General features: G+C 39.2%; 1 protein-coding gene across 2 annotated transcripts in view; it reads left to right on the forward strand.

The window, feature by feature from the left end:
* Positions 1-23528, forward strand: part of VWA8 (von Willebrand factor A domain containing 8) — a 358377-nt gene that overhangs the window by 161668 nt on the left and 173181 nt on the right. For both annotated transcript variants that reach the window (XM_049647001.1, XM_049647002.1), the window contains exons 20-21: positions 3460-3531; positions 23275-23351. In XM_049647001.1, the coding sequence (XP_049502958.1) occupies positions 3460-3531; positions 23275-23351 (149 nt within the window). The remainder of the gene's footprint in view (positions 1-3459; positions 3532-23274; positions 23352-23528) is intronic.

Consider the following 23528-nt stretch of genomic DNA (forward strand, 5'->3'; position numbering starts at 1 on the left):
TTTTTGTTATTTCTTTCTAGTTACCATGAGGCTTACATATATCTACAACAGTCTATTTTAAGTTGATAACAACTTAGTTTAATCCCATTATAAAGCTCAACATTCTTGTTCTTCCCCCTCATGTTTCTGCTGTCACATTTTTTATCTTATATGTCAATTAATTATTATAATCAAAGATGTTTTTACTACCTTGCCTATTAACCTTCATACTATCTTTGTAAGTGATTAATCCTCTATCTTTACTATATATTTACCTTTCTGGTGAAATTTATTTTCATGTGTGTCCTCGTTACTAATTAACACCTTTTCTATTCAGCTTAAAGTCCTTTTAATATTTCTTGTAAGGCTCGGTTAGTGGTGATGACTCATTTAGCATTTGCTTGTCTGGAATACTCTGTTTTTCACTTCTGAATGATAACTTGCTAGGTAAAGTATTCTTGGTTGGCAAGGTTTTTTTTCAGTCCTTTGACTACCTTGTGCCATTCCCTCTGGCATGCAATATCACTGCTGAAACATCTGCTCATTGCTTTATTGGTGTTCCCTTCTATGTAACAAGTTGTTTTTCTACTGTTGATTTTAATATACTCTCGTTGTCTTTAACTTTTGACATTTTGGGAGCACCTGAGTGGCTTGGTTGTGTAAGTGTCCAACTCTCAATTTTGGCTCAGGTCATGATCTCACAGCTCATGAGTTCAAGCCCCGCATCAGGCTTTGTGCTGACAGAATGGGAATAAAATTCCAAGACCTTTATATATGCTTTCTCCCTCTTTCTCTGGTCCTTCTTCTCTCTTTCTCTCTCTCTCAAGATAAATAAATAAACTTTAAAAAATGACATTTTAATTATAATGTGTCATGGTGTGGGTCTCTCAACTCCTCTTCTTCGGAACTTGCTGGGATTCTTGGGTCTGGATGTTGGTTTCCTTCCCCATGTTAGAGAAGTTTTCAGTTATTATTTTTTAAAGTAAGATTTCTGCCTCTTTAACTTCTCTTTCCTGGGGCCCTATAGTTCAAATGTTAGTTTGTTTGATGTTGTCCCTTAAGTCTCTTAAACTATCTTCACTTTTTAAAAAATTCTTTTTTCTTTTTGATGCTTTAATGGGGTTTGTTCCACTGCCTTGTCTTTGAGTTGACTGATCCTTTCTTCTACTTCATCTGTTCTGCTGTTGAACTTAATTAGCTCAGTTACTATATTCTTCAACATTGTGACTTCTATTTGATACTTTTTATATTTCTCATCTCTTTGTTGAAGTCCTCACTGTGTTCATCCATCCTTTTCAGTTTTGGGGGGTGGTTTTCCTTATGACCATTACTTTGAAATTTTATTGGGTAAATTATTTATCTCCATTTTATTAAGATTTTTTCCCGAGGTCGTATCTTGTCCTTTCATTGGAACATATCCTTTGTTCTGTTTTTCATCTTGCTTAACTCTATTGGTTTTATACAATATATGAAATAACTACCTCTCCCAGTCTTAAAAGAGTGGCCTCATGTAGGAGATGAACCTTATCATTCAACGCTGCCTCAGCTCTTGATTGTCTCTTAAATCTATATGCTTGTTCAAGCTGCCCATTATATTTTTAATAATTCCCAGTACCTGAAGATGTGCCAAGACCTCTTGTCCCATAGGGGAGGATCTCAGCACTTGGACTCAGGCTGACTGGAAGCCACACCCTCAAGCATTAGCTTTTAAAAGTATGCAAATATATACAGTCCTGTGTACCATAACTATAGCCTCTCTGACCATGAGAACCAGGTGATCTAGAGGTGTCCACTGGATGACAGCCATAGAGATTGGGGCTACAAACAAGTGTCCAAGCCCTTTTCTAAGTGATACTAGGGAATTGGAGCAAGGCCAAGAAAGAGAAAGCCAAGATGGCATCCATAGCCTACATTTCTTGATAGTGCTCCATGGGCTTCTAAATGTGTGCCAAACTGAAGCTTGTTCCTCAGGCTGAAGCTCCAGGACAAGCAAAGAGGCCTCCTTCACAGAAGATTGAAGAGTATGCCTCAGTCCGCTGTCTTGCAGTGTCCTGGGCTGGTAGCCTCCCAAGCACCATCTTTATGATAGCCACAGTCTCATGGGACCCAGAAATGCAAGCCCCCCCAAGATACCAGAGCCAAATATTAAGGAGTGTCCCTGGGTGACAGCTGCATTAACCAGGGCACCAGACACAAAAACTAGGGCACCAGATGTGTGTAAAGCTCCCTTCCAGGAGACACTGGTGCTTTGGAGCATGATAAAGTGTGAGTACAAAGATAGCGCCTGCCCTCCAAGGTCTCTAGACAGGATTACAGCCAACCCTAGGATGCATGTTTTATTAGAATACTGCCCCCTCAGGCCTCAGTCATGATGATTAGCTAATAGTCCTCCTTCCTAGAATAACCGAGCTCCTGAATTTGTTGCCTATTGCTATGCCCTAGGGGTGGTAGCTTTTTAAGACCTCTCTGTCCTTTGGTTACAGTCCTGTGGGACTCACTGTATAAGCCCCACTGGCCACCAGAGCCATGTGATGTAGAGGTATCTTCTGGCAGAAGTCACAAAAATCAGGGGCCACATAGGGGTATGAGCTTCTTTCTGGGTGATGCCAATTATCACTTGTATGGGACCAGGAATGCAAACTCCCCAGCCTCCAGAGCCAGGTGATCAAGAGGTGACTCCCAGGTCGTAGTCACAAAAATTGAGGCACCAGACCCATGTAAAAGCTCTCTTCCAGGAGATACTGGTGTTCTGGAATATGGGAGAGGGAGAGCATGAAGATGGCCTGTGCCAGTCTCCATCCCCAGAGAGTATTCCAGCAGGCTTCTACATGTGTGTATTAAGTTAGATGCCTGTACCTCAGGCCAGTTCTTTAATATAAGCAGGTGAGCCTCCTTCACTTTAAGTCTGGGCACAGTCAGCTGCCTCTGAGCTGGGCCCCGGGGCAGGGGAGTCTGAGCGCACAATCCTCTAAGAGCAGTTTTTCAGATCACTAGAGTCTTGTGGGTCTCAGGATGTAAGCCCTGTTGGCTTTCAAAGTTAGATGTTTTGGGGGGCTCATCTCTCAAGTATCTGTCTTAAAAGTTGGGATGCTCAGTGTGGGGTTCGGACCCTTCGTTCCTCAGGGTGAAGCTCCACATTTTGAGATCCCTCCCAGTTACAGGATGCTGCACTGGGGGTGAGGTTTATGGTGAGACTGTGTCCCAGCCTCTCCTCCCTGCTTTGATGGTTTTCTTCTCATTTGCCCAGTGTGTAATCATCAGGCAGCTAGCCTTTAGATTTTTCTAAAAGGAAATTATTTCATCTGATGCTGTACAATCTGTGTGTCCACGGGGGGAAGTGAGTTCGGGATCTTCCTACACTGCCATCTTGAATTGTCACCCTAGATGTTTTACTTAGCACAAAGAGGTATTTATTGTTAACTTTATTATTTCACCTTGATTATGCAAAACACAATTAACCTCTAGTTCTTTTCTCTCTAGCACATGATAGTGATGGAAGACATGCTGAAAGACTTTCTTCTTGGAGAACACCTATTATTGGTTGGCAATCAGGTGAGTTATGGCTGGAACTCAGGTACTAATGAATAAATGATAGTAACAGTTTAAAAGCAGTAAGTCTCTTCTTGTTGGAATATGTTTTTAGAAGTGATTCTTCTTTTTCCTACCAAAATGACTGATTTAATTAGGCAAAGAGGGCCTTCTACCTTCTAAGTTTTAGAATTATGTCCGGGCTTAAATCCCCATTCAGTCACCCATCAAGTTCTGTCCCTTCTACCTCCTAAGTATCTACTCTTCTTTCCTGTATCTGTCACCCTAGCCCAGCTCGCCGTCGCCTGTCACCTGGTCTACAGCAGTACTTTGCTAACATAGCTCCACGTCAACCTTACTCTCACTCCGATCTACTCCTCACTCTGCAGCCAGGTTGATACTTGTCAAATTAAAATCTGATCAGGTCTCCCTTTTTCGCTTAAATTGGCTTTCCATTGCTCTTAGGTATAGTCTTCAGTATGGCTTACAGTGTCCTGCAGGATCTGGCCTCTGCCCACCTTTCTAGTCCTAAGCCTTGGCTCCTTCCTTTCTCTCACTCGGTGTTAGCTTGAGCCACTCTGAACTTGCTTCAGTTTCTTATCTCTGCCCTGGTCCTTGCTGCCTGCCCTTCTGTCTACAAGGAGCACTCCCAGTCCTCTTCCTCCGCCCCTTTCCCCTAACTCCTGAGAGGTCTCCCCTTGTCCCTAGCTGAATTCAATTTATCCTCCTTCTATACCCTTCTATGTTTCTATCCTCACACTAGTCATGTTACTGTGTCTATGTGTAGAATGACTGTCTTTCCAACTTGTCTATATGATCTTCAAGGGCAGGGACCATGGTTTTCTTGCTTCTCTCTGTATCCTTGGTTACTAGAACAGTGTCTGCTACATTGTAGATATTCACCATGTGTTTATGGAGGGACGGGATGGATATTTTCTGCTTAGAAGGTTCTGATAATGTTCCCCAGTTGAATTGTCAGATTCACAGTGAACAGCACCTTTGGTTTTTTTAAATGGGTCTTAAATTAATGATAAACTTTCAGAAGGAGTTTAGCCTTTATTTTTCCTTTTTTTTTTTTAAACTTATAAAGACAACACATGTTCTTCATATATTTAGTCCCTCAAACTTATAATTTTAAAGTGTTGGGTTTTTTAAGTTTTTATTTATTTATTTTGAGAGAGAGAGACAGAGAGAGAGAGAGAGAATACACGTAAGTGAGGGCAGGGCAGAGAGAGAATCCCAAGCAGTACAGAGGCAGATGTGGGGCTGGATCCCACGAACCGTGAGATCATGACCTGAGGTGAAATTAAGAGTTGACAGTTAACCGACTAAGACACCCAGGTGCCCCAAAGTGTTGATTTTTTTTTTTTTTTTTACTAAACGTGGGCCAATCGAATGGCTTACTGATCGAGTACATAGGTTTAGAAGTTAACTGGTTCAAGCTGCAATAGCAACCCTGTCACAGATGGCTGTGACTGTGGGAAAATTGCTTATCTTACCAAGGCCCAGTGCCCTGATATCTAACCTGGAAGTGAAAAGAGTATGCACTCAAGTAAGAACCACAGGAGGTAATGCGTGGAAAGTACCTCATGCAGTGCCTGCCTCATAGTAGGTGCTCAGTTAAAATTAAATCTCTGTATCACTGTGCTGTTAAAAAGGACTTTAATATTTTATTGTTTCATTTTTTTCTAAATAAGAATTACAAGAAGTGTGATAAATTATTCAGGTTTTTTTTTCCACTGTTTAAAAAGTCCTGCCTACCTTTATGTATTGAAAAATCATTTTCCTCCCTGAGTAAGGATGGAGAGCCATTATCCAGTATTCAGTCCTTGATTTCAAATTTTTCATCTGTCTCTGAAAAATGGTGACTCTGAAAATTTCTGACTATCTAGCCCAGAGTATTTCACAAACATTTTGTAAGTGGCTAAACCTTGGTGCACTCAGTGTGTCCTTTTTGGGACTTCTGCCATCACCTGGATGACCTTAGACAGAGACTCTGCTGGCATCTCAGCAGCAGCAGGCCAGACCAACAATCTACAGAACTGGGACTTGGGGAATAATTTTGCCGAGAAGCAGCTTTTCAAAAGGAAGGTCCCTAGAGGTCAAGCTGTGAATTCAAGCAGCACGGAAATATCCTAGGTTATACTGATGCCCTAAGGGTTTAGTGGGTGGGATGGAGTAGAAGTGTCTTGCCAAAGGCAGAGTTGACAGTTGAGCAGCTAAGAGAGTCAGGGTTTCAGAAGAGTTGTCTAGGTTGAAAGGTTAAAGTTAGAAGCTAGCCAGTAACCAGAAAGACAGGAATCACACTCTAATCTCTGGGAGGGGAGGGGGGCTGAGGAGAGCTATGCAGGACGAGGGTGAGGTGGAACAGAGGTTTGCTTTTACTTTGTGGTAAGTGGAAAAGAGGCAGTGTGCTTCGAAATGACGCTAGAGTCATGTTGGTGGGAAATCCGGTAGGCTATCTCTAGTTGATTTCCAGTCCCAAAGAAGAGAACAGGACAGTAGGACACAGGGCCAGCCAGTGGGGTGGAGGCAAGAGCAGCTACCGCTCTGTAGGCATGTGCCTGTCATCACGAATGTCTCTCCATCACTGCTGTCACAAACTGTGCCTGTCATCAGCGGGTCTTGCCTTCTTTCGTCCTTGTTCTGCACCCACTTGGGAGAAAGAAAAATTGACCAAGGGAGATTGTATTCAGTGTTAAATTTGGTATGTTTAACTGGCCTTTTTCATATCAGAAGGGTTTTTCTGTTCATTCATTATATACCTTTAAGACCATCAGTCTCATATAATAAGACTCTTAAATACAGAGAACAAACTGAGGGTGGATGGGGAGGCGGGGGAGGGGGGAATGGGTGATGGGCATTGAGGAGGGCACTTGATGGGATGAGCACTGGGTGTTGTATGTAGGTGATGAACCGCCGGAATCTACCCCCAAAACCAAGAGCACACTTTACACACTGTATGTTAGCCAATTTGACAATAAATTATATTAATAATAATAATATTACCAATGTTGAAGGAACTTTCAGATTTCCCAAGTCAGTTCTGCTTCTGTGTCCATTAAATTATCTAGTGAACAAGACTAACTCTCTTAGTCTGTTGTTTGATATCCTCCTGTCATTTGTCCATTATCTATTCCTACCCTGCTTGCAGCCTACTGTCTCATTCCTCCCCCTCAAACTCTTGTCCTCAGATAAATATAACTGCTTTCCAAACATACCTTTGTATCAGTGTCATATTCCAACCTTTGATCTTATCAGCCTGCTCTCTTATTTCCCCCATCTTTGCCTTTTGAAATCCTTCCAACCCCAGAGTGGCAATGTGCTATCATAGAAGAGCGAAAGCTGGGAATCCAAAGACCTACCTTCTTGTCCAGACTTTACAATTCTCTAGGTGATATTAGGTAGATTGCTATTACTCCTTAATGGGCTTTGTCTTTTTTCTTCTCTCTCTCTTTTTTCCCCTTATCTGTTAAATGATAGGATTGAAATGGGTATTTTCTTTTCTTTTTTTTTTAAGTTTATTCATTTATTTTGAAAGAGACAGTGAGAGAGAGTGAGAGAGGAAGGGGCAGAGAGAGAGGGAGAGAGTGAATCCCAAGCTGGCTCCATGCTGTCAGCGCAGAGCCCAATGAGGGACTCAATCCCATGAACCATGAGATCATGACCTGAGTCAAAATCAAGAGTCAGACGCTTAACCAACTGAGCCACGCAGACGCCCCTGGAATGGGTATTTTCTAAGGTCCTTCTGGCTAATATTCTATAATATGTTTCTTTAATAAAGTCTTCCTGAACACAGGCCTGAAGCTTTGGCCCTATTCCTTGAACTGTTACAGCAGGTCAGTTATTGATTTCTTTTGGCTTCTCTTAGACTTATGCCTCTACCTGCCATCTCTCTACTAAACCGAGAGAGAGTCCCTTGAGAAAAGCCTTAATTATTTTTGCCTTGCATACATAGATAGTCAACAAATATTTGCTGAGTAAATTGCTGGATTATAGAAGACTACTAAGAATAAATTCCCAATGAGTAGTAAAAATGATTTAGAAGTAGTATGAATTTAAAATTCAGGTTAACTCGGATTATTTTCAGGAGAGTCTAAGACAAATGGACTGAATTCCTTATTTTGTAAATTTGTAACTATCAATGAAGGAAACAAATTAGGTAGAATCTAGGGAGTGCCTACTTAAGAGAGTAAATAGTTAAGTGGCCCATTCAACTGGATATGTTTATATATACTGATGGGATCAAAGACTGGCAGCATTATCACTAGAACAGAATAATGGAATAGTAATCATTTTTAAATTTCAAATAATAATTAAATGGTGATTAATATTTAGCTAATTAAGTGACATATAACATTGTGCCTGCTTACATTTACCAGGTCAAGGAGTAGAGATTGAACCAAAGTGGCTAGTTAAAATTTAAACAGAACTTTTTAAATACTTTAGCTAATTTCAGTTCCTCTCACACTTGTTTTCAACCATTGGTGTTAAGATCTGGGGCGCCTGGGTGGCTCAGTCGGTTAAGCGTCCGACTTCGGCTCAGGTCACGATCTCATGGTCCGTGAGTTCAAGCCCCGCGTCGGGCTCTGGGCTGATGGCTCAGAGTCTGGAGCCTGCTTCCGATTCTGTGTCTCCCTCTCTCTCTGCCCCTCCCCCGTTCATGCTCTGTCTCTCTCTGTCTCAAAAATAAATAAACCGTTAAAAAAAAAAAATTTAAAAAAAAGATCTGAGCAAGATTCTCCAATTTGACTCTTTTTCTCTCCCAGCCTTATTGAGATACAATTGACAAAATCATAATATATTTAAAGGGTACAATGTGATGATTTGATATACATATACATTTTGACAAGATTCCTCCCACCTAGTTGATTAAACATTCCACTGCCTCACATGTTTTCTTTTGTCATACGAACATTTAGATTCTACTCTCTTAGCAAATTCTATTATGTAATACAGCATTATCAACTATAGCCACCATGTTATACATTAGATCTTCAGAGCCTGGTCATCTTATAGGTGAAATTTTGTACCCTTTTCCCAACCTCTCCCTATTACCCCACCCCCAGCCACTTTTCTACTCTGAGTCTGGCTTTTTCTTTATCTTTTTCTTTTGTAGATTCCTCATATAAATGATATCACGCAATATTTGTCTCTCTTTCTCTCTCTGGCTTATTTCACTTAACATAATGCCCTCCAAGTTCATTACAGTTAGACTGTTGACTGCTTCTATTTAGTATGTACAAGGGAGTGTAAAGTCACCTACACGATTTGTTGGCAAATAAATGCAGAGCAAGTACGACCCAGAGATGTGTTTTGCCAAGGATGGAGTTGTGTGTTCTCTTTCCCTGTGCTTTCCTCAGAATTCTGAGCATCTAGGAGGTTTCTTTTTCATGAACGTACTTTTGCAGTCATACTAACAGGCCCTTCATCAATGGCTTCGAAAATGCCTTGCTTCATTTATCAGTGGTATTTCAGCACCTCTGAATATTTTATGCACCTTCTCATCTTCACCTTTATTTCTATCTTGTAAAACAAAATAATAAATAAAGGAAAAAGGAGAGTGAAGGCATAGCTGGTAGGTTGAGGACTACTGACAGTAGTGGTATCATTGTTTTTATTAGTGTTTTTTTCCTAAATGCAAAGTGACAAGTGGGAAAATGCCTATTTTAATCACATGATTTATTCTGAAACTAAGTAAACTATTTGTAGCAATTGATCAGGCTCCTTTCTTTCTCTCTCTTTTTTAAATGTTTATTTTTATTTTTGAGAGAGAGAATGAATCCCAAGCAGGCTCCAGGCTCTGAGGCACAGAACCCAACACGGGGCTCAAACTCACAAACCAGAAGATCGTGAGCTCAGCCGAAGTCAAGACACTTAACCGACTGAGCCACCCAGGCACCCCTTTCTTTCTCCTTCTAAGACATTACATAATGACTACTCCAAAAAAAAAAAAAAAAAAAATCAAAAGTGAAGCTTTGAGGATTAAGTATTGGCAGAGAAACCAGCAGTGGGCTGGCAATAAAGTGTGATGAATGCTCTTAATACAAACTATCTATGGATACATTCAGTCTACCCAGCCTTCTGTTTGCAAACTAGAATCTGGCTGAAGTCCATGAAAGAAACTTTTAAATAGTTGAAGTTGTAAATTTGGAGATGCCTTGAAAGATTTCTCTGTCACCAGTAGCAGCTTTTACAGTGAGGAAGTTAAGGAGTAAATGTTGATTTTGAGATATCTCACGGTTTATTGTCTTTATAAGCCCAAATCCACCTTTTCTTTCCATATAATACTATATTTTCTAAGAAATCTGATATTAGACAAGATTTTATAACTGTTGGAAAGCTGAAAACAGTTCCATAAATGTCACTTATCGTAGCAAAATTAAGTGACCCACATCTTATTTTGGTGAAGTGAATTGATTTTTGTTACCCTTTCGATTTTCTATGTAGGATTTTATGGCTCAGTGCAGCAACTTTCCAATAAGAGAAGCAGAATGGCTGCCTGTTAGCCAAAAGGGACAGGTGCCTGAAATGACACTAATCTGATGGTCCCTTAGTACATAATGCTGCAGAGTGTAGAACCACTTTAGTATGCCGCCACATGCATTATTTTCTACTTACTTTAATTATAACATTACATGTGCCTTTCGTGCAATTAGGAGTTTTCGTGAAGGCTTTTTCTTTTTCTTTTTTTTTTTATCCTAGCATGACTTTCTATTTATTTAAGCTTGACTGAGAGGGAAAAAAAGAAATGCCTATTTATTTTTGAGTCAGTGATGCTTCTTCTGTCCCAACTCTACTGGAGAATAAGCTTCTTTTCTTCCCAGATTTTCTTTTCTCTTGATTTATAGAGCTATATTCTATTTGATAGGCAAAATATTGATTGTGGGTGTTTGGCGTTATAGAATCAACCTATAGGTGCGTAGTTTTTATTGTTTTTTAAAAACTCCCTAAGAATAAACTTACATTTTTGTGTAAGAACCCTTGAGTTTTGAGAGACAGTTGCATTTTATCAGATATTAGAAGGAAGAAATATTTCAGCAATATGGTGTTCCAAAGTGCTCAGCTATCCCTACCTAAGAGTGTTTTTCTAATATGCAGTATTTTAAGAGATGAAAATGTAATCATCTATATATAATGTGAGATAAAATTGCAAAGCAAATCATCACATTTTGATTTATGTTTAATGAAACATAATAATTTGTAGTCACTTCTAAATGAATATAATCCAGTAATTTGCCAGATCTTTCTTTTTTCTCTTCTCTTTCTTTCTTTCTTTCTTTCTCTTTCTCTTTCTTTCTTTCCTCCCTCCCTCCCTTTCTTTTCTCTTCTCTTTTCTTTCTTTCTTTCTTTCTTTCTTTCTTTCTTTCTTTCTTTCTTCCCTCCCTCCCTTCCTCCCTCCCTCCCTCCCTCCTTTCTTTTCTTTTCTTTCTTTCTTTCTTTCTTCATTTTAAACTAGCTTTTTGTATCATTTTACTAATAATAGTGGTCTGGTGAAAATTTTATAGTTAGGCTCTCCTTGTTTTCCACAGCCCATACTTTTGCCCATATCAAAATTCTATTGTGTTATGTCTTCCTTATAAAATCAAAAGTCAGCTCTGGCTGATTTTTCACATAGGATGTCTTCTCTATCCCTGACTTTTATGTGCTTCATGTTTTTACAGTACTGATTCTTTAGATATTCTTTTCACTTCCTTGGCAATTTGTGATCGATCAGCAGTGAGATAAATCTTAGAAAGTATCTCTTAATTTTATTTTCCTGGTAAAAGTTGTAAGTGGCTCTTCCTTGCTTATCAGATAAAGTCTCCGAGGGAGACACTTAAAACGATCTGTAACCTGGCTCCAAACTCCTTGTATAATTTTAATTCTTCCAGATTTGAGTTTCTTAGCCTCCCTGAGTAAACCAGGCCCTTTTGCTCCCCCAGCCATTTTTCATATTGTTGGCTTCACACAGCACTTCTCTCATCTTTGCCGATGAAAATCCTGCCAGTTTTCAAAGCCCAGATATTTCTTCTTCAGCAAAACCTTTCCTAGTCTTTCCCAAGTAGAAATAATCTTGGGGTGCCTGCCTGGCTCAGTAAGTAGAGCATGCAACTCTAGTGTTGGGGTTGTGTGATCAAGCCCCACATTAGGTATACTGATTACTTAAAAATAAAATCTTTAAAAAATAATAATAATCTTTTTTTCTGAAATTTTATAGTATTTTTCACTATTTGGATACTTTTGTTAAGTTGTGATATGTATTTGATTTTATCTACAACTGTAGATTTCATCTACAAGTTTCTTACGAGTATAAGGGTTAAAAATGGTAATATTTGTACATTTTACAATTTCCAATATCCTTTTTTTAAAACCATTTCATTTAGTTCTACACCAGCCTTTTGAGGTAAATGTTTTTAGGTTCCACATTTTACAAATAAGCCTTCTAAAACTCAAAAAAGTTAAAATATTTGCTCAAGATCACATAGCTAGTTAGTGGCAGAGTTAGGGCTCCGACCTCAAAGTTCACACTTATTTTTCACCATACCACAGGAATGCTTACCCTAGGAATAATAATGGTAACAGCAACAAGAATAATAATATGTAATTGCTAACTTTGGTTGAGTGCCACAGGCTAAGGCGTATGCTTTACATACAGAGTACAGGGCGTTTTGTAATTTTCTATAAAAAGCAGAGTATGTAACGAACCCTTTTACTGGTTACTTAGCTTTAACAATTAATAGCATTTTATCTAACTTGTTTTATCTATTCCCCCAACGCTTTTTTATGTTGTCTTTTCAAGCATTATTCTTTTATTTTTTTTATTTTATTTTTTTTAACGTTTTATTTATTTTTGAGACAGAGAGAGACATAGCATGAACGGGGGAGGGGCAGAGAGAGAGAACACAGAATTGGAAGCAGACTCCAGGCTCTGAGCCATCAGCCCAGAGCCCAACGCGGGGCTCGAACTCACGGACCGCGAGATCGGGACCTGAGCCAAAGTCGGATGCCCAACCGACTGAGCCACCCAGGCGCCCCAACATTATTCTTTTACATAATGCGTTTTTCTCATAGCCATCCCAGTATTTATTTCTAATATAACCACAATTCTGTACACCTAACAAATTAATAATAATCCCTGAATATATTCTGATACCCTTTTTTCATTTTTCCACAGCTATCTCCAGACAGTCATTTTACACTTGGTTTATTCCAATCAGCATTTAGACAAAGGCTGGAAATTATATTTAGTTGACGTCCCTCCCAAGTCTCTTTCAAAAAGGAATGCAATACTCTCCTGTCCTCTTTACCCTGAGCAGGGTAACGAATTTTCACGAATGTAAACATTTTATTCAGAACTACACCAGTGTTGATGAAAGTCTGAGGAAATACTGTCTAGAATAAATTTTGTTAAGCCAGTTTAAGTCCCTCATTAATTTGTACAACAGTGACCTCAAACCATATCCATTTTTTTCCAGGTTAGAAATAACTGCTTTCTTTTCTTGATTTTCATAGCCTTTGACTTTGAGATATTTATACATTATGAAAATCAGTAAGCGTATCTTTAGTGCCAACTAAGCAGAACTCTATGCACGTTGTTACTACATAACCGTATATAATCCTTTGTATCTTACTCCACCCATTAATCATAGGCTTCTTGTGATCATGGACTTAGTTTTTCTCCTGGTAAAGTCATGTTTGTTGAATTATTTAATATTGAGATGCTGTGAATATTTTATTGCCAAAATTAAAGAATGTGTGAATTTTGCTAATTAATAATTTGAACTGAGCCCTAGCAGATTGCTACTGTGCAACATTAGAAATATAGCACGTTGCTATGCCAGCAGAATTGTCTGATATCTGTAACGGGACTGAACAGTTTGTCCAGAAATCTTGTCTGTAGTCCCCAGCTGGTAGTGGCAGCAGGGAATTTGATAACTAACTGTGCTATGATTCTAGGAGCTCTAGCAGCCTGGGAGTCCCAAGGGTATGAAATACTTGGGTTTATCAAAGATAAGGACAGTCATCTTTATTTTAGATTGTATTATGTTGTGTCCCTTCTCCAACCCCTTGCTTCCTAATGAAGTTGTTTGTATTACGATCTGGAAATTCTTGACCATTCAGTGTTTCTTAGTGAATGTTCTTTTGCACTTATTTTGAATTTGCATGTTGTTCTTGCACACGTATTGATTTTTCTTTTCCCTCCACAAGATTTGTCATGGTTGCTTTGGTCATACCTAATGACCAAACTACCTAAGAGTATACCTTTGCCATTTATAGCAGCACAGTATTTCAAAGAGGAGTTGCAGGGATGTGGATTTCATCATTCCTGTTTGAAAAAGAGATTATGACTTTGACAGAAAGCTTTATAAGTAAGTGTGTTTTCAAGCCATGCAAACTCATAGTGCAGTTGAAATGTATGTCTTTCCGTCTGGCTTCTGGGTATGTTTATTGGCTCTGTTACGAATAAGCCACTTGTGCACATGTTTAGGATTGTTTACTATTCAGTTTTAATAATTTTTTTCTGATTACCTAAGTAGTGCAGGTTCACTGAGAGAATTTGGAAAATAAATTTCCGGTGATTTATATAGCAGTAATCTCACATTTTACTATGCGATTACAGAATATTAGAATAAAAGTGTTTAGGGATCAGCATGTCTAGGCCCTCTTTATTCAAATGAACAAATCTAGGCTCAGATGGTGGTAGAAACCTCCATCTGGAGAGAGGTAAAGCAGAGATCATAATCCAGGTTTCTTAACTGCTAGTATATTAAGTATATTTTCAGGCAGAAGCAAAGAATTAGAAGGTTCAACATTTGATAGAACTTTTAAGGCTTAAAAAAAGCAGCCACAATTTATTTCTCTCAATTTACTGTAATATTAGTCTCTTTGTTATTTTTTTTATTGCAGTTGGTATTTGTTAATGGCATTCATATAGTAGCTTTTTTTTTATTCTTTTTTTTTTTTAACGTTTATTTATTTTTGAGACAGAGACAGCATGAATGGGGGAGGGCCAGAGAGAGAGGGAGACACAGAATCGGAAACAGGCTCCAGGCTCTGAGCCACCAGCCCAGAGCCCGAGGCGGGGCTCTAACTCACAGACTGTGAGATCGTGACCTGAGCTGAAGTTGGACGCTTAACCGACTGAGCCACCCAGGCGCCCCATATAGTAGCTTTTTTAAAAAGGAAATTAGGACACTGTGCAGAAATTATCTGTAAATATTATACAAACTGGCCTAACTGTATGAATGTTATTAAAGAATTAGGGAGAACTGGAAGGAATGCCCTAAGTTGAGGGAAACACATGAGAGAAAGCAGAGCACTGGCAGTGGTAAACACTCACTTGGAGTCGATTTTAAAAATTACTGCAGAAGGAAAGATCGAACTTGACTTTCTCACTGTTCTCCCTCCTGAACCTTGGATTCTATACAGGGAGTTGCTGGACACATGTTTTAGTATATCATAACTGTGGAATGACTGATCTTGACTGATGTATGACATCAGGATATAAACTCCCATGTAAATCAGTTCAGTGAGGCTACCTCCTGACATTTTGTTTTGCAATATGGTGAAACAGAAAACAGCCCAATCTGTTGAATCAGAATGGATATGCCTTCAAATCCCATTGTGTGCTGGGTTCTTAACCACTTGAAATTTAAGTTTGCTTCTCTCCAAGCAGGTACATTATCTCCCGCTCACATGGGCTAGCGTGAGGATTCAAGTGATTAAGCACTGAAAGGGTGTGTATGCATACAGCAGAGGGCTCCATAAATGTTAGTTTCCTCCTCTTTGTTTGCACAAAGGGAGCAGAAGCTTCCTGGAACAGCCTTCTACCTCCTTTTGCAAGAGCAAGTCGCATCACTTCCCTTTCCTTTCTTACTTTCTTCTTTCCTCAAATTTTAGTAGTTATTCCCTGCAGGTTATACGTGAGGTGAATGAGGTGTGCGAACTGGGGGACCGATCCTGGCCTCAGGGAGGGAGTTTTCCCTCCCAAGCACCAGACCTGTTGCTAAAGTACAGTGTAGTGAGTGCTGTAAGACAATGGCTTGGGAGCCCAAAGGAGGAGATTGTTCTGATGCTCAGGGAGAGAAAAGAATGGGAGAGTCAGGCAAAGCTTCCGAGAAGCGAGACATTTGATCAGAACACTAAAGAGTGAGTGGAAGAATTTGGATAGATGGGGGAAGGATGGGCTATTCTCAGAACGAACAACGTAAGCAAAGCTGTGGGAGCGCGAAGGTTCAGGAGACTGTTGGTTGATTAAGAACACATTTGAGTGAGACTTGCACAGGGCTGCCAGCAGCTTTCAAGTTTACCTGCTATGACATATCCTTCAACATCTGGACTGGCCCAGGTCTCATCCCTGGATTCATTTTCTCTTACCTGCTCTCCATTCTGCTTTAGGTCTTTTCTCCTGCTCCACTCCTATCTCCCCCTCCCCCCTTGATGGATACAGATGGAGTTTCCGAAATTCTACAGCCTTTTCCTTTAAAGGATTTTACCGCTAATCTCTCTGAGGAAACAGGATAATTAAAATAAGAAACCTGAGGAATGTATAAGAATTCCAGAATCTTTCAAGTCCTTTAAGTCATGGTCCCTGATGTTTTCTCTCACAGAAACTGGAAGCATGTTTACTTCCTATCCTTGGTTTGATTCGTGTCTGTGGGACGTAACATGTTCCCTGCTTCTCTTAACCCTGTAGTTGAAGGACCATCTGACTCTTACATCTGCGAAGGTCCTTCTCTCCAGGATATTGCCACAAAGAACACAGTGAGACGGAACAGTAATGATTCAAGAAAGTGCATTCTCATGAGACATTTTGTATTTTCTCAGACTTCTCATTCCACAGCTTCCTTCTCCCTTTTTAAATTTTCAACTCACTAAATATTATCCCTAATATGAGTTAAATATGATGTAAAAACTGTTAACTTCATGCTAATTTCTATTAGAGAATACACATTTTATTTACAGAATAATGACAACTGAACATAAATTCTCAGAGGCACAAGATGAAAATGGTAGCAGGTTTGTTTTAGCATCTGCACGTTGTATAACGTTTTGTTTTTTACATTTCCCAGTGAGAAAAATGAGTGTGTGTAACTTTTATGATGGAAAAATGAGAGACTATTTATGTATTTATTCAATTAAAGTAATCCTGAGGATTTTGTGTTCTAGGCAAAAACTGATTGGAAAGCACAAATCGCTGTAACTGGTCCTTGCTGCTCCGCATATTTATAGAAATTCCTTTTGAGGTAATGCTTTTAGCATTTCCTCGAAGGAACCATCAGAGCTTTCAAAATGAAGTCAGAAATGACCTGATGAGATCTCTATTTTAGAAAAATAACTAAACAAATTGTGGGCTGGCCTATTGTGAGTCCAGAGGAGGGAGACCAAAAGACTCCTGGCACAACGATGGGCTGCCCTTGAGTAGTGACAGTGAATTGGAGAGGAAGGAGCAGATATGGGAAGCAGGCACTTCAAAGTAAACAAATCCAAAATTAAACTGCCTTTTTTAAAAACTAGGCTTCCCTCCTCCTCCCAGCAAATCCACTTCTCCTCCCCTGTTTCATTTGTCAGTAAATGGCACCACCTTCCACCCTGTGGCCCCAGATAGAAACTGACTCCTCTGTCTCCTCATCTCCACATCCAGACCATCACCAGATCCCATTAGTTCTTTTCCCTAAATACCTCTTAAATCCATCCATTTCTTCTGCTCCTTAGTTTAAACCACCATCATCTCCTGCCTGGATTTTTTTAAGGCATTTCTAGGCTGCTTTCTTAGGCTTTCATTCTTTCTGTCTGCCAGATCATTCTACAGAGTGGTTTTCCAAAAATCAAAATCTGATCCTATTACTCCTCTACTCTACTTCTACTTTTGGGAAACAGCCCAAACTCTTTTAACTGGCTTCCAAGGCTTTGCCAGAGCTAGACCCTGCCTGCCATTCTTGTTTGATTTCTTACCATTCCCTTCCTCATTCCTGCTCTAGCCTTTGCCCTCTCTCAGACCTGTCCAGCACTCCAGCTCACGATTGCCCTCAAGTCTTTACACATACTCTTCTCTCCATCTGGAACACTCTTCTGCCTCCTCCTCCTCCCCATTACCTCCTTAACTCCTTGACATCCCCACTAAACAATATTATGTGTGGTGGGCCTGCCTGAGCCCTTTGCTAAAATCTTCAGGCATCTCGGATATCCCATAGCATAACACTTATTATAGGTGTACTCGTTATATTTGCTTAATTGTCTTTGTTTCTTACTGGATGGTAAGCTGTGAGTGTGACCATGGGCCATGGCTATTTTATTTACCATCATATCTTGCTCAGCTAGTACATTACCTGTAACGTTATGTGTTAAAATAGTTGACTTATTGGACAAGGGAGGGAGGGAAGATAGGAAATAAGGAAGAAAAGGAGAGAAAGGAGTGAGAAGAAAGAATAAAAACATTTTGCAGGTAGAGACTACACAGGTTGTAGTGACATTGAATGGGGTCATAGGAAAAAGTAGACTAGTCAAAAACGTTCCAGGGTTCGTTCATTGAGTAGCAGGGTACATGGTGATACTCTCTTATACTGGGATTAACAAGAAAAAGGAGTGGGTTTCGGTGGCAGCATAATGAGTCCACTATGAACATCTGGTGCAGAAGTTCAGTTGACAGGGATAAGGGATCTCAGTTGGAGCTTCGGAGAGGTTTGAGCCCTATGTGATGACTCCAGTTATGGGAGTGGGTGAGATTGCCCAGGGAGAGTATATGGAGCAAGAAGATAGCTGAGCTAGAAGTTCTGAAGTTCTAAAGACTCTAACATAAAGAAAAAGAGATCCCCGGTGGCAGCTGGGGATTTCATGTCACATCCCACATCTCTGGGACTTGTAAGCCCCTAAAACAGTGTGTTGCTCCAGAGCAGTTTGAAAAGCATGGCTGATTAGGTAACTTTGGAGGTGGGCAGGGAGCAGGAACTCCTGGCAGTAGCTTTCCATGATCTGTTTCTATCAGGAGATCCTTTGTATTTCTGACATTACAGTGCGTTTATGATACTTGCTTTCTGTAGATTCTTTGAAGTTAGCAGACTTGATATGTTAACAAACACATTTTACTCCTCTGAATGTATCTACTTAAAATTTTATGTTTGTTAGAACATGCCATTTAAAGCTTACAGAGCTTTGTAGTATATGTGCAAATGTGAAAATATTTTCCTTCTCTTTGTTCCTGTGTTAGACTTGGAACTATCTGGGGAGAAATCCAGTTAGATATCAAAAAGATTCCTAGAAGATGAAATGATCCATTGTTCTTACATCAGTGAATTTGTCAGTTTGACAGTCAGCTCTAATAACGTTGAATCTTTTGTAGGTGAAATGTGTAAATTGGATCATTGCAAAACTTGGCCAGTTTTTACTAGTCTGGAACTCATCACAGTTTCCAATATTCACTATCTTTATTAACATGATCACAGTTCATATCTTACTGGGATTTTATACCCTTTTCCAGTACTTTACAAATTCTTTGTATTCATTCATTGGACAAATGTTTATTGAATGCATTATTGTGTCAGGCTCTGTGCTGGGCTCTGGGCAAACCAGCAATAAATAGTCCTGGACCCTGCCCTCAGGACATTTTCAGTTCACAGAACAGTGGATGAGAGAGACTTTATAAACAAGTTGTCACCCATATAAATCCTACTTATGCTTAAGAAGGAAAAATAAAGGGTAGTGTGGGAGGTGAGGAAGAGCCTAACTTACACTGGGAGGTAGGAGAAGCCTTTGTGAAGAAGGGAATTAAGGTAATGAGTGTGAATGACTAAGATGGTGAATGATAGAAAAGCTCCCCAAGGAGAAGGATGTGCATGTGCAAGGCCCCTGAGGTAGGAAGAGCTTGGAATCTTTTAAGGACTGAAGGAAGCTGAGTGTGACTAGAACAGTGTTTGAGTGGAGAAGAGTGGACACTGGAGGCCTGGAGGAATGAGTGGAGGCTAGAGCATGTAGGACCTTACAGGCCACAGGAAGAATTTTCACACTTACTCTAAATGCGGTGAGAAGCTACTGAGTGGGGTTGAGCAGAATGACATAATCTAATTTATCTGTTAAGAACATTACTCCAGCTGGCAGTGTGGAAAATACATTCAAAATAGCATGAATGAATGAATAGAATGAACAAATGAATAGAGTGAATGAATGAATGAATGAATGTAGGGAGCTCAGTTGTGAGACTATTGCAGGTACATATTCTTGCTGCACAAAGTCTGTGGATGAGCAGTGTTGGTGCCACTTGGAAGCATCTTAGAGATGCAGAATCTCAGACTCCAGCCCAGACCTACCAAATCATTCTGCGTCTTGTTAAGATCTGAGAGGTGATTCATTTGCTCATCAAAGCTTGAGAACCACTGTTCTAGACAAGATAAGATATTCCTTTGGTTTAAGATGATTCCAGAGAAATTTGACAGACTTAAGATCTATTTTGGAGATAGATATGAGAGGAATAGTAATGAATTGAGAGGGAGTCAGAAGTACTGAGGATGACTGGGGTCACTGCCATAAACACCTGGGGAGATGTAGATATCATTAATTCATTAGACAAATTAGCTGAGTACCTATTTAGTGTGAGCACCGTTCTAGACACTAGCAATACAGTAGTGTACAAGACAAGCTTCTTGAGCTAACATTTCCAGTCCGGGATAAAGGTAACACACAAGCAAATAAATTGACGGAATGTTAAATGATAATAAATGCTTTGGAGAAAGATAGGGTTAGCTCTTGATTTTTTCTCCTGAAAAAGGTCTTCCTCCCCTAGTCTTTCCTATCCATTTGCTCAAGGAATTATCTAGAAGTAACCTTTGATCTTTCTTTTCCTTTACCCTCCCTTATCCAGTTCGTGAGCCAGTTTTGTCAGCTTTACTTGCAAAACAAGTTGAATCTGTCTTTCTCCACTTGTACCTCCCTAATCTAAGCCATCACTGTCTCTTGCCTGGATTCTGGAAGTAGCATTCCAACTGGTTCCCAGTTTCCATCCTTACCCCCTCCCTTATAATTCACTCTCCATACCTATGTATTAGTTCATGTCACTTTCCTGCTAAAAAATCTTGTAATGGGGGCTCCTAGGTGGTTCAGTTGGTTGGACGTCCAACTTTGGCTCAGGTCATGATCTCACAGTTCATGAGTTCAAGCCCCACATCAGGCCCTGTGCTGACAACTGAGAGCCTGGAGCCTGCTTCGGATTCTGTGTCTCCCTGTCTCTCTGCCCCTTCCCTGCTTATTCTCTCTCTCTCTCTCTCTCTCTCTCTCTCTCTCTCTCAAAAATAAATAAATAAATATATATATATATATATGGATATATAGATATAGATACACATATATATATGTGTATATATATATATACATATAGATACATATATATATATATATATATATATATATACACATATATATATATAGATGTATATATATATATACATATAGATACACATATATATATGTTAAAGTTACCTGAGGAAAGGTCTTCACTTCTAAATCAATGTCAATAACCACCCGGTTAGTATTACCTCACCCTATCTTAACTGTGTGTAGAGAACATCACTGCTTGATAATTTTCTTTATTTTGTTAGTTGTCTAACTATATGTTGCTGGCTTTCTACCTACTTTTCTAATCTACCTTCCAATCCTTCTGTCTCCACACTTCTGAAATGGGAGTTCCAGAAGAGTGGAAACCTTATCTGTCTCGTTCACTGGTCTCTCTCCTGACATGTGCCAACACTCAGTAAATGTTTGTTTATATGTTGAGTGGATAAACAATCAATCTCCTGGATTCCAGTCTCTCCTCTTTCAGTATAGTTTGCATATTATCGTCATATTGTCCTTCTTTAAATATTGATTTCATTCTGTTTCCCTGAATTGAGGGTATACAATGGATCTTAATTGCTTGCTACTGTGTGTTTCTGTGTGTGCTTCATATCTCTGTCGTATTTATTAATTGGTAATCATTCCAGCCCTCTTAGTCTCTCTTGCATCTGTCATCTTATGACATATTTAGTGGGCCAAAGAGAAGAGAAAGATTCTAAGGTTATTAGAATCTATGTCATATAAGTTAGCAGTTATTTATCTACACTGGCGACTTGTCTTCTGTGCTCCCTGTGTATGTATCTTGCCTCCTTTTGAGAACTGTGAGGGACAACTTCTCATATTTTCTTTGCGAATTTGTTTATCTTAGAGGAACTGTCACAGTTCTTGGACTATGAGAATGCTCAATAAATACTCATTTGATTGATTTGAATTTCTATCCTCTGTACTTGTAGAATGCCTTTCTTTACAAGATATTTGAGCGTGTAGCAGAAATACCAATGCCTGCTTCCTTCTATTGGGGTTCTGCTCTTACTGCTTAGCACCATGCATTTTCCTGATCTGCCTAATGATTTCCTTAGGATGGACTCCTAGCAGTAGGGGAGGAGAAAATTCAAGGCCCCATTTCCCTAAATCAATTCCAAAGTGAGAGAAATATAATCCATAATGTTGGGACTAAAAGCATGAGCATCAGAATCAGACAGACCTGGATTTGAATCCTGGCTGTGTGACCACGAACATGTTGCTTGGCTTTTCTGAGACTTGGTGTCTTGATTTGTGAAGTTGGAATAATCAAAATACTTACCTCATAGAGCTGTTATGGTAATTAAATGAAAGAACACAGGTAAATACCTAGCATAGAGCTTGGCAGGGAGGGTATAAGATATCAGTAAGTGTTATTTATCGCTATGACTACATATGACTATGGAATTTAGCTTTTTGACGACTTCTACTCTTCCCACACAAGTTACTTGTTAAAAGAGTCACATTCCGTTAATAGAGTATTCCACCTCTAAGAGAAAACTTTAAAATGGGGAACTAGCAGGGGAGTGGTTTCCATTTTTAACAGTCTGTCTTCTACAAAAGGATGGCAACAACTCTCAGCATCAATAAGTGGTAAGGACATGAGGACGTTCCTAACAAGAGCAGATATAGTTGAAACTTTTTTTTTTTTTAAGAGAGAAAGAGTGCATAAGAGCTGAGAAGAAGGGAGGGAGAGAGAGAATCTTAAGCAGGTTCCATGCTCAGCACAGAGCGCCACGTGAGGATCCATCTCATGACCCTGAGATCATGATGTGAACTGAAATCAATAATTGGACGCTCAACTGACTGAGCCATCTAGGTGCCCCGAGTTGAGACTTATTAATAAACCTTGGTTATAATTTAGGTTTCCAAGGTTTTAAAGGACTGAAAGGGGGATAAAAGGAGAAAAATAAATGAGTGTTTGATTAACACCGAAGTATGGTGTTGTATTCATCTGTCTTTAAAAACCATACTTCTGAAGAACCACTGGCAAAATTGTTGTTTTTATACTTAGTTTATTGCCTTTGATGCCATTCTTCAAATTTGAAATAATTAATATTGTACTATAGCATCTATATTTAAGTGTAAAACTGTAGAACAGAAAAAACAAGCTGTAGAAGGCTAAAAGTTATTATGAAGTTCCTTGTAAATAAAAAGAATGCGTTAGTGTATTTTATGTAAATTAACCTAGTGTACTTAGAAGTAACTTTTTAAAAAATCTTTCTGTCAGAAGTTGTGCTGTATTTGTTTGCTGTATGTAAACATATATATATATATATATATATATATATATATATATGTATATGTATATATGTATGTTTTCATTAACAATAAGCTGAAACAGTACAACTTTGAGAAAGTACATTTTGGCAAAAGATTCTTCTGGTTTGTTTTACCTCCACAAAAGTCTCTTTTTGTTTAACGCTGCTTGTGTAATTACAGGGTGTAGGAAAGAACAAGATTGTTGACAGATTCCTTCACCTGCTCAACAGACCTCGAGAATACATTCAGCTGCACAGGTAAAAGTGTAAGACCCACAACCTCTTGAGATGTAGTTTAATTATTTATTTTTCTCCCAGTACAATTTAAAAATACTTTTTTAAAAGCCCATTTTATAAGCCAGTTTTATTTCTGTTCCTCCTGTCCTTATCTTTCTCCTCCTTAAAAGGCAATAAAACATGGCAAAATTTATTTTT

The sequence above is a fragment of the Panthera uncia genome (genome assembly GCF_023721935.1).
Source record: "Panthera uncia isolate 11264 chromosome A1 unlocalized genomic scaffold, Puncia_PCG_1.0 HiC_scaffold_16, whole genome shotgun sequence".
Lineage (NCBI taxonomy): Eukaryota > Metazoa > Chordata > Mammalia > Carnivora > Felidae > Panthera > Panthera uncia.